This window comes from Liolophura sinensis, chromosome 10 (genome assembly GCF_032854445.1).
Source record: "Liolophura sinensis isolate JHLJ2023 chromosome 10, CUHK_Ljap_v2, whole genome shotgun sequence".
Classification (NCBI taxonomy): domain Eukaryota; kingdom Metazoa; phylum Mollusca; class Polyplacophora; order Chitonida; family Chitonidae; genus Liolophura; species Liolophura sinensis.
The window spans coordinates 6,193,103-6,203,939 of record NC_088304.1 but is presented as its reverse complement, the minus strand read 5'-3'; the positions used below and the strand labels follow the sequence as shown (position 1 = coordinate 6,203,939).

Sequence of the window (10,837 nt, the reverse complement as noted above, 5' to 3'; positions counted from 1 at the left end):
GCGGTGTAGCTGTACCCAGAACCGAACGATAGAAGTACGTGGTGTTTGACCTATTACAACGGGATTCAGGGTATCAACGTGGGCCCTGGACGAGAGATGCTGCTGGACGCTAGGTTAAAAACTTCAAAATATTCGGTGGTGTACCGTGTTAAAAATCCACCGGCCCATAGTTCCATAGCTATATTTATGTAGGGATGGTAGGCGAGTTTGCTGGAATGGCATTATCCTACCAGAAACATGATTTGTTCTAGTGTTCCAGAGAACGCTGTAAAACAATTAAAAGATAATAAACAATTTTAAACAAAGAGTGTGAAATGAGAACAGCTACAACAGTTTGATAATTGGCAAATGGCCACACGCAAGCCGTGAAATACGGTTTACTTTCAATGTGACTGTGCGTTAAATGTGATAACACAGCATTCTGATTAATTCTAGACCAGTGACGTCTAATAAATAGCAATCAACATAACTGCATTCTTTTTACCTAATTCTGCTTAAGCCATTTTTGGTATATTTATGCATTTACATGAACAGTTAGAATAATACCTTAACTGAGTTAAATTGACAAGAAGCCGTATTTTGCCGGTTACGTGTGATCATTTGCTAGCTATCACACTGTCGTCGCTCCTCTCGTTTTTTTCTCTATGCTGTACGTCTTAACTATATCCTGTCTATTTACCTCAGTTAGTTTTTATTCTCTGACTGTTTATGTAAATGCTTAAATAAAGGCAAAGGCCTCAGCACCATGGCTTATGTAGAATTAGGCAGAAACACGCAGAGATATTAAATGATATTTATAAGACGTCACTGGTCAAGGATTGCTAAAAATGTTGTGTTGTCATCACATTTAACATACCATAATATTGACCCCATGCGGAGAAATTTTTATTCATTTATCCTACATAACTTAAATTAAACATGAACATCTTTGGCTTTTAAAAATATGCTGATATTCTTTAAACGTAACAAATGTTTCGCTGTGCCCTATGACCTGCTGAACATAATATCCTTCTCGGAATGGATTCCATAATGACAGTCATCCCTCAAAAATGTCGTTTTTGCATAAATCAAACCCAGGTGACCTACCAAAAACTGCCCATGTAGACAACAATTTGCGATTTATCGCAATTTGTGGACAAGATTAAATCAATTGCCTTTCATATCTGTCCCTTATCAGTTGTTGCGCTCGTATCTGTTCTCGGTCAACTTTGGTGCAATACGGCTGTGGATATATCGAATATATGTGCGTGCCTGGCACCCCCATAAGATCGCAATACACGCGAATATAATTTATTGGCATAAGTGGGGTATAATTTGCTTGTTGACTTCATCAAAAATTGGAACCCAACCCAAAAGTATTTATCGGATGCAAAACAGTGGAGGAATATGAGTCGTTTGTTTGCACAGAAGTAGTTATCATTGGCACCGGCGGTAAATTACTGTAATTTGGCCATTCATATTAGCGCTAGGTTACTAATACTTGAAATGTCACGGAGAATTTCCTTCCCATTTTGGCCAAGAATGATGCTTGTTGTTGTGGAATGTATACGACGGTCCAATGGAAATGGTATACGACACGTCACATTCGAGATTCCGACTCTGGAAATATATAACAGTGGTGGTCTTATCGAGTCCCCTCAGCGTAGCCAGAACAACTCAGGTACTACTAACCAATATACCACGATGTTGTCGTCAGCCAGGTTGTTGCTGTGGTTCCGTGCTACTGCACTCCTGCTCCAGGTAAAGTCATCATTACGTTACTCTTGATAAGGGGAACAATGACATTAACAATGATAACAATGTAAGACTGATCTCATACGTGATACGTGAAGATGTTTAGTAACAATCAATCAACCAAACAAGTAAGCAAATATTTCGATAACATCCTGATTATGTCAGTGAACCAGGCGCGTTCCAGCATTAATATGTTTATAGTGATGTCTAACTCCATACCATATGTACCGCCTTGTCAGCTATTTGTTAAAGCGGGGCCTCTGTGGCTCAGTTGGTTAGGGCATGCTAGCGCAGCGTAATGACCCAGGAGCCTCACCAATGCAGTGACTGTGAGTTCAATGCCAGTTCATGATGGTTTCCTCCACGGCCGCAACCTGCACATGATCATGAGTTTCCCCTGGGCTCTGCCCGGTTTCCTCACACCATAATGCTGGCCGCCGTCGTATGAGTGAAGTATTCTTGAGTACGCCGTAAACACCAATCAAATAAATAAGTAAATGTTTGTGGAAGTCAGGTCGACCATTGCTAATCGTATCATTTTATTCTAAGAGCCATGATGAAGATTAATGATTAAAGATTGGTTGACACGTATCAGTATAATGGTTCGGGCTTACTTGCCTTCGGTAAAGCGTCTCAGTGAAGCAGGGCTAGATAAAAGAGCGGTGGAATTCCGTCTTGCAACAAGGAGGCGCATTGCATGCACCCTAAGGATTCCTTCGTCGTCATATGACTGAAAAATTGTTAAGTACGACAATAAACCCCAAGCACGCACTCACTTACTCACTCACTCAAGAGGTCTGGTTTATTTTATAATATCCTTGAAAACAGTTTTATCTTCCACCAAAAAATTGCTCCACACACGGGAAATTTCGTCAGCAACTTGTGTGGTTCACGCCGGGTACTTCGGTTCACTCCACCCATATGACTGACTGCCCTTGCACAAGGGAAAAGTTGTTGAGTATGGCATTAAGCTACAATCAAACAAATCACGCCTTCCATTAATCCTACGCATACGGCTCTGTTGTCTTCCAGTGCCCTCTAACATCCGCGATTAATGTGGTATCAAATATATTTATACTTGCTGTAACAGTGAAAGGCAAGGGTTATCTGTGCATGAGTTCCAGTGTTCTTCCAAAGTTTTCATCGGTGAAAGGCGGGAATATTATGTGTAAGCCAAATGCCACGGTATACAATGATGGTATAGAAATGAATGAGTTCTGGTAAATTAATATGTACATATAATACAATTACATAACAATTTGCCATCATAAAATTACTCATGGATGATAAAGATGTGTGGTGGACCTCCGTGGCTCAGTTGGGTTAGCGCGCTAGCGCAGCGTAATGACACAGGAGCCTCTTACCAATGCGGTCGTTGTGAGTTCAACTCCAGCTCATGTTGACTTCCTCTCCGGCCGTACGTGGGAAGGTTTGCCAGCAGTGGGTTTCGTCCGGGCCCTGCCCGGTTTCCTCCCACCATAATGCTGGCCGAAGTTGTATAAGTGAAATATTCTTGAGTACGGCGTAAAACATCAATCAAATAAATTGTGTGTGTGTTAATTTAACTATGGAAGGTGGATTAATTAACGATGAATGTTTCATTCCCTTTTTTCTGTGGCACAGACTTGCTTGTTGTCACGACATTGAAATCAGTATCGCTTAATTACTTTTCACAGGTTGTGCTGGGCGATAAAGTTAATGGTGAGTGCAGTTATATTGCTTGCTTCATACTCACGACGATGCCCCCTCGTAGAGGGCCTCATAGACATTTAGTGTTTCTCTACCTACCGATGACCAAGGCATAGTCGTCACCCAGTCAAGGCCAGATGCTACTCATTCACTAAACGGTATATTAATGATCTGCAAGCTTTAAACAATACATATATAGCAAAGGCTGTAAGAGATATTTATTCGCCTTAGTTGGATTTAAAGAAACCATAGTCTCTCTCGTGTGTCATGTTACGATTTCAATCTAACTCACAAGTTATTTCTGCAAACTGAAAACTGTTCACTACTTCTTTTGGCATGATCCAGTCTTTGGTTTGATAGTTGGGGTTATTCGTCGTTTTTGGATTTGGTTTTGTGATTATTGACGTGGGACGTCCATTTTGGTTGACGGATGGTGTACGAATGTCATTTTCGACACATAAATCTCCAACATGGTTCTCTTTGCATGACTGCGTCCTATTTTCGTATTTTATACACTTTCTTTGTTCTTTGGTGGTTTGTGTTAGATGTCGTTTTGGGAATTGATCTTGCGATTATTGACCGGGAAAGTCGATATTGGTTGACGGTTGAACCCGTAGCTCTTGCGTGCATCTTAACCGTAACCACATTAACACACTGGTCAGGGCGCGCTGCCGAAATTTTTCACAAATTTCCAAAGTTGTTGATCCATGTGAGGACTTCTGATTGCTCTGAACTTTTTTTTCAGATTGTGGTGGGAAGCCAGCTGAGATCGTCTTCGTGCTTGACTCTTCCAGTAGTATCTACCCCGAAGACTACGCTGAGCAGATACGTTTTGTCCGAGATGTCGTCGACATCTTCGACATTGGAGAGGACAAAATGCGAGTCGGCGCCATTGCCTTCAGCGATGACGTACACCCTCAGTTCGACCTGGGGTCCAACTTGGATAAAGATTCGTTAGTAGCCGCAGTGGATAACATCAAGAACTACGGAGGTGGAACGCACACGGACAAAGCTTTGAAATATCTCCGCAAGGTGGCGCTCAGTGACGATAATGTCCGACCGGGTGTACCAAAAATAGGGATCGTCCTCACTGACGGGCTGTCTAACACCCCAGACAGGACCAAAGAAGAGGCGTATCTTGCTAGAGAAGAGGGTATTATTATGTTCGTTGTTGGCATCGGATGGGGCGTGGACGAAGACGAGCTGGCTGCCATTGGCAGTGAGCCCAAGGAAAACTTTATTCTTCAGATCGATGATTTCTTTTCTTTGTCATCTATAAAAGATAAACTTGCCATCAAAGCGTGCAAAGGTAAGATATATTACGTAAAAGGGTAATCAAATTTGAAGTGTTCACAACTAGAATCATTCAAGTTTTGCATAATACGAATAGCATTTGATCTTAGTAAATATATCCAAATTGAGTGACTTATGCAAGTATGAAATCGTAAGCCTCTGTTACATGTGAAACAAACGGAATTGTGTAACACGGTATATGATTTATGGAAGTCAACTCTGTACTGCAGATTCTCCTCCACTGCTACATGCATTTCTCAAACTCAGACGTCTCTATATGTATGCAATCTCGTATACTTAATGATCACCCTTTCTTTTTTACTCGTCGGAGACATATATTGAAAATAAATGAGAATATGGAATTGTATTGCTATGATTTCTTACAGCGGAAGAACAGCTGAAGCCGATTCACCCAGCAGTTACGGAAATCTCTGAAGTCATCAAGGAAGGTCTGTGTTTTTATACTTACTACTGTTTTGTACCATGTGGTGTGAATCACTAATTAAGTACCCTGAGGAGCAGTGGATTCAATCAACATTGCGTATCTTCACCCCACTCAACCACTGCAATATTCAACCCAGATTCACGCCCATTTTTGTACAGGCGCATGTGTTTGGATAAACGATTTACATGCAGGAGGGTATGTGAAAAGAAACTTGATGAAATTTCTAGTATTATTTGTAAAGCTTACTCGAACAATTGATCAAGCGTATTCCCCTAATTTCTTGTTATTCCTATATAGGTCATCCAATTCTTCCTAAAAGGGTGTCTCAGTTTCCGCGGAGAGTTGATTGATGAAATTTGTTCAAGGTTCTCAGTTTCTCGGTACAACGTCTTCAGATTCTCAGAAGACAATCCACATATACTGCATTCATGACAAGGGGTAATGGTGTGTTTGAGGAGTTTGAGCAAAAAAAGCTGGGTCTTTATTTTTAATATACCTGGTCATCATAGCTTCATCATGCATGCATACTACTACGCGCTAGCTTTTAGTATATCAATTTTAATTTTAAAAAAGAAACCGAAAGGATAGGTTATTACATTTGTGTTCAATTTTTTGTGGCCACAATAAACTTAAGCCTTGCCAGCTGAACCATACGTCGTCGGCGAGATTAACACTCACGTGTATAAGAAAACCATGGAAATATCCAGTCCGTGTGATGTTTAACGTTGGGGGGGTGGGGGGCATTGTAACGGTGGGGGAAAAGAATATAATTGAACATCCGGTTACAGCTGGTTACAGTACTTAGGACTTCTCCTTGTACACTTGTTGAAGTCACACTTTAAGGAGATACCGTATAAACCGACAGCGTTGTATTTGTCGTCTCCTTACATATCTACCCTTGCTCTTTGAAAAGCAAATTAACTCAGCTTTGTTAGATTAACCATTTTGGAGATTAACAATCTCGCCCGCTGGCTTGGACGCGACCTTCAGTCAGATGATTTCTCAGGTGACTGGTAAGATGAGATGGTTTGTCCTGGGTTCGATTTTATCCAACCAAAATTCTAACCGCTCTTTAGTTAGTGAAATATTCTTGAATACGACGTTAAGCAACCCGTAGATGGTCGTCGATTCATCTCTGTTTCCTCTCATCCTGTTTCCTCTCATCATAATGTTGGTCGTCGGCGTACAAGTGAAATACTACTGAGTACGGCGTAAGGCATGAATAAATACATAAATAAATGCGACGTACAACAAATACATATTATTGAAACTTTCTTGCCTACTTTATATTTTTGTAATTGATTGGTTAATTGTTGTCTAACGGGGAGCTCAAGAAATTTGTCACTTATATGACTAGGTGGTAGAAACTAGAGTGCCCTGGGCAAACTCAGTATCAGTCGTCGCTAGGTGACAATATGAAATAAGTCATTCTTTAGTTATAAATACTACTGTGAAATCAGCAATGATGTCGGATGTGTGATCAATAACGTACGATGATAAACCAACCCTTTATAGTTTACTGTCACTATTGTAGCTTGTGGAGGGAAACCGGCTGACGTTGTTTTCGCTCTGGACACGTCCACCAGTATATATATGGAGGACTACCACAAACAGCTGCAGTTCGTCAAGGACGTCGTGGACATGTTTGACGTCGGACAGGACAAGACGCGTGTCGGTCTGTTGACGTTCAGTGATGACGCTTACCCGCAGTTCTCACTGACGTCTTTCCAGTCCAAACCGGCTCTTCAGGATGCCATTATGAACGTTACCTACACGGGAGGTAATACCTTCACCGACCTAGCCCTGAAATTCATGCGGGAGACCGCCTTTCAGCCTAGTAATGATCGTCCTGACGCAGTCCGCATCGGAATCATTTTGACCGATGGCCTGTCACATGACACAAAAGCGACCGTGAAGCAAGCGGCCTTGACCCGCAGGAACATCAACCTGTTTGTGATCGGAATTGGGCCTCAGGTCGATAAACAGGAGCTGGATGCTATTGCCTCAGAGCCGATGGAGGAATATCGCTTTACAACAGACGATTTTGATGCTTTACAATCCATCAAGAAAAAGTTGGCCATAAAAGCTTGCGCTGGTACGTCAGAAAAAAAGCGTAATAAATCAGCATCAGTGAAAAAAACAGAAGCCAAGATGTCTCATGGTTATGTTTGCCTTAAAATTGTGACACCGTGACTTCCAGCTGCACGCTTTGCTGGCGAATAGGTTACAGATCACAAAACCATAACAAAGTTAACAATGCTGGCAATTCTTGTCTATATAGGTTTGATCCTTTCGGCCTCAAACACCTGCAGTAATTTAATCGCCAAGTATTTAACCAGATATATGCTCAGTTACTACAAGGGTCAACGATTTTCGACGTTTTACGATGTAATTAACGGGCCATTGTGGTATACCTTCCCAAGGTAATACTTTGGTAAGAATTGCTTTTGGACATATTACATTTAAGCGTCAAATTCGATATTGGCATACCACTCATAAATAATAAAGAGGCGTTCTAAGTCGATGGTCGACCAGTTTTTAACTGTACTCTATTTTCCCTACAGTTGAAGTAAAACCGGAAATAATGGCTGATCAGTCATATGGTGGTGGTAAGTATTTGTTCATAGCCCAGCGTCACTGCATACACCTACAGCAATGGAGGTGGGGGAGGGATGTGGGTTGGCAATGTGTTTTATTTACAAAACTTATCTATAACTAACTATAACTCTACATAACTAACTTTTGTCTGACCGTTTCACAATACAGTTGACTAATATTTTAGGGGAAAATTTTTTGGAAAATATAGCACTTCAGTTTGGAGAAAATTAAATTTAAAAAAAAACAAAACAATTTTGACCGCCGTATTTGTAAATCTACAAGTATTGAAAGGAATACTAAAAGCAATTTGCTTAATAATCAGCTGAATTTTCATAACTTACTGATTGCCACATATCTTTTGACATGTTAATATGCAGTCTTGTTGAGATGACCATCTGAAAGGTTCTTCTAGCGTAATTTATGTATTTCTCTGACTGAGTACACGCATGATATCAGCGGCCTGTCTCGTCACAAAATATTATTGGACGGTTTGCAGCATGTGATCCGGACTGAAAGACCTGACAACATTACAGAATCCACGTTAGAGAGAGCCAGACAAGAGAACTATGAAGGATACTAATTGAAAATTATTGAACTGAAAACTTTTTTAGGAAAGCTGGTCAGGCAAGTACGGTGGGTTTGTATAAAGGCTTGCATGTGCATTGACTCGCACTGGAAAATCTGTGCTTTTGCGTCAAGACAACAACCAATCAACACCAATCGAAAAGTTCGTCCGAAAGGTTAGCGGGTTATTATACTGTTAGAATATTCCTACCAGTGAGCAAGTGGATAAACTTTGCAGGGTTGAGTGTGGCGGGGAATCTCGCCAGGGACATAACTACCACAGTCTGGGTAAACATTTGTCGCACGACAGCTGATGTGTTGCTGCATTTCATTGGTTCACGCAACTTTTAAAGATTCGAGTCGCGGGGAATTCCCCAAGTAGACCTATAAAGGAAAATGAAGCCATGTTAATCAGTGGCGGATCTAGAAAAGAATGACGAGATAGGCCACTGCTATTACGAGTGTATTCACTGAATGATAGCAACAGTAGTAAATATCTGTCAATTTAGTGTTCACCGCTGTTGTTGAATAAAATTAACGGTGTCACAGAAATAATTTTCCTTTGCTGTTCCTTTCAGACTGTTTGACAATGGCACCGACAGACTTAGTTTTCGGCGTTGACTCGGCTAGATTCGGCGAGGCCACCACGTGGCACATTTTGAAGTTCATCAACAATCTAATGATGTCATTTTCCATTGGTTCCGAGGCGACTCGAGTCGCCATAGTAACGACCTCGTGCTCACAGCAGAATGATATTTCTTTGTCAGACCACTTTAGTAAAACGGAATTTCAGCACCAGCTTATGGATTTCGAGAAGGGCGACTATAGCGACTTAATGAGAAAGGTACGTATGTCGGGATTCTCCGGAGATAAGGGCGCTAGAAACTCCGCTGCTAAAATAACGCTACTGTTTCTATCTGACCAACCCACAGATAAAATAGCGCTTGAGCGCGAATTGAAAAGGGCTAAATTTCTAGGGATTAAAGTTTTTGCAATTGGGTTTGGGGTTGGTCTGGAGAAGGAACTACTTATTGAACTATTTGGTGAAGATTTTGGTCAGTACTTCATCGCTGCCGATAGCGTCACTAAACTAGAGGACATCCATGGCCACTTGATTGATATGCTGTGTGGGGGATTCATTCCTGACTTCGGCTCAGTGAGACTGGCTCGAGAGATCAACCTATTTACCTAAGCTCACTACAGAAAATACCTGACGAAAAATTACCCTTGTATTTATATATTCACTCCCCAAAATAATAAATACAGTGTGAAGTTATATCTATGTTTATGTTGTTTTTTGCACATTTTGTTTATGTCCTCATTCCAAATTAAAGCCAGTGACGCATGTGAACGACTGACGTCAGGCTTCTGGAGAGAAGAAACCAGGCTGTCCGGTATAAACGACAGCTCTTCTTCCAGTAACTGTATGACAAACATGCAAACAAACTGCATGACAAATATGCAAACAAAACTGCATGACAAACATGCAAACAAACTGCATGACAAACATGCAAACAAACTGCATGACAAACATGCAAACAAAACTGCATGACAAACATGCAAACAAAACTGCATGACAAACATGCAAACAAAACTGCATGACAAATATGCAAACAAACTGCATGAGAACCTTCATTCTCACTGGCAAGAGACAAATAGATTGCGGCGAGACCAATAGCTCAGAGGAATGAACAGGTTCGTTTCTTTCCTCATTCGGGGTGGTTAGCGTGTCACCTCATCTTAATGACCCAGAAGCTTCTCACACATGCGATCACTGTGAGTTCAAGTCGAGCTCATGCTGGCTTCCTCTCTGGCAGCCAGCTATGTGCGGATGGTCGTGAGGTACCCTCGCGCTTTACATGGTTTCCTTCCCCCACCATTATGCTGGCCGCCGTCGTATAAGGGAAATTTTCTTGAGTACGGCGTAAAACACCCATCAAATAAATAAATACAACAACATGGCACACAAAACAAATTTGTAAACCAGCAAACCTGGGCGGTTGTCATGTTAGAAAAAAAAAATTTGAATACGGAGTTATATTATTTATTTCATTGGTGTTTTGCGGTGTGTGGCGTTAAATACCTTGTAGTCAAATGTGTAAATATGGTAATGAAGACAACGGCCCTTCATTCATCTTAGGGACCAATAGGTTAACATGGCTATAAAGACAACGGTCCTACATTCAACTTGGGGACCCATACGTGAATAATTACTCAAATCATCGGTGTAATATGTGTTCCTCGGGGCTTACTTTCACCTTTAACCATGGCACTCATCCCATACATATCCATATGCATGCAACATAAAATAAACTAAATCCTCTCCTAACTAAATAAGCTTAGGTGGTTAAAGCGGTCATGTCTCGCTCCGACAGTAAGGCCTTTGAGCAGTGATGTCCAATGATGAAGTTCAAATCCAGTTCAAGCTTTACCCGCTGCTCTTTTTAATCAAGTTTTTTGGATTAAGGTCGGACTTCGGGCACTCTGATTTCGTCCGTCTATGACTTGCGTTAC

At 41.2% G+C, this 10,837-nt stretch overlaps 1 protein-coding gene across 1 annotated transcript; it reads left to right on the top strand.

Annotated features, from left to right (window-relative positions):
• Nucleotides 1-1,631: 1,631 nt before the first annotated feature.
• On the top strand, nucleotides 1,632-9,599 carry LOC135477257 (collagen alpha-4(VI) chain-like). Its single transcript, XM_064757442.1, has 7 exons — nucleotides 1,632-1,740; nucleotides 3,411-3,435; nucleotides 4,169-4,732; nucleotides 5,103-5,165; nucleotides 6,696-7,256; nucleotides 7,726-7,770; nucleotides 8,902-9,599. The coding sequence occupies exons 1-7, from the start codon at nucleotides 1,684-1,686 to the stop codon at nucleotides 9,513-9,515; spliced, it is 1,929 nt and encodes a 642-aa protein (XP_064613512.1). The 5' UTR covers nucleotides 1,632-1,683; the 3' UTR covers nucleotides 9,516-9,599.
• Nucleotides 9,600-10,837: the final 1,238 nt, after the last annotated feature.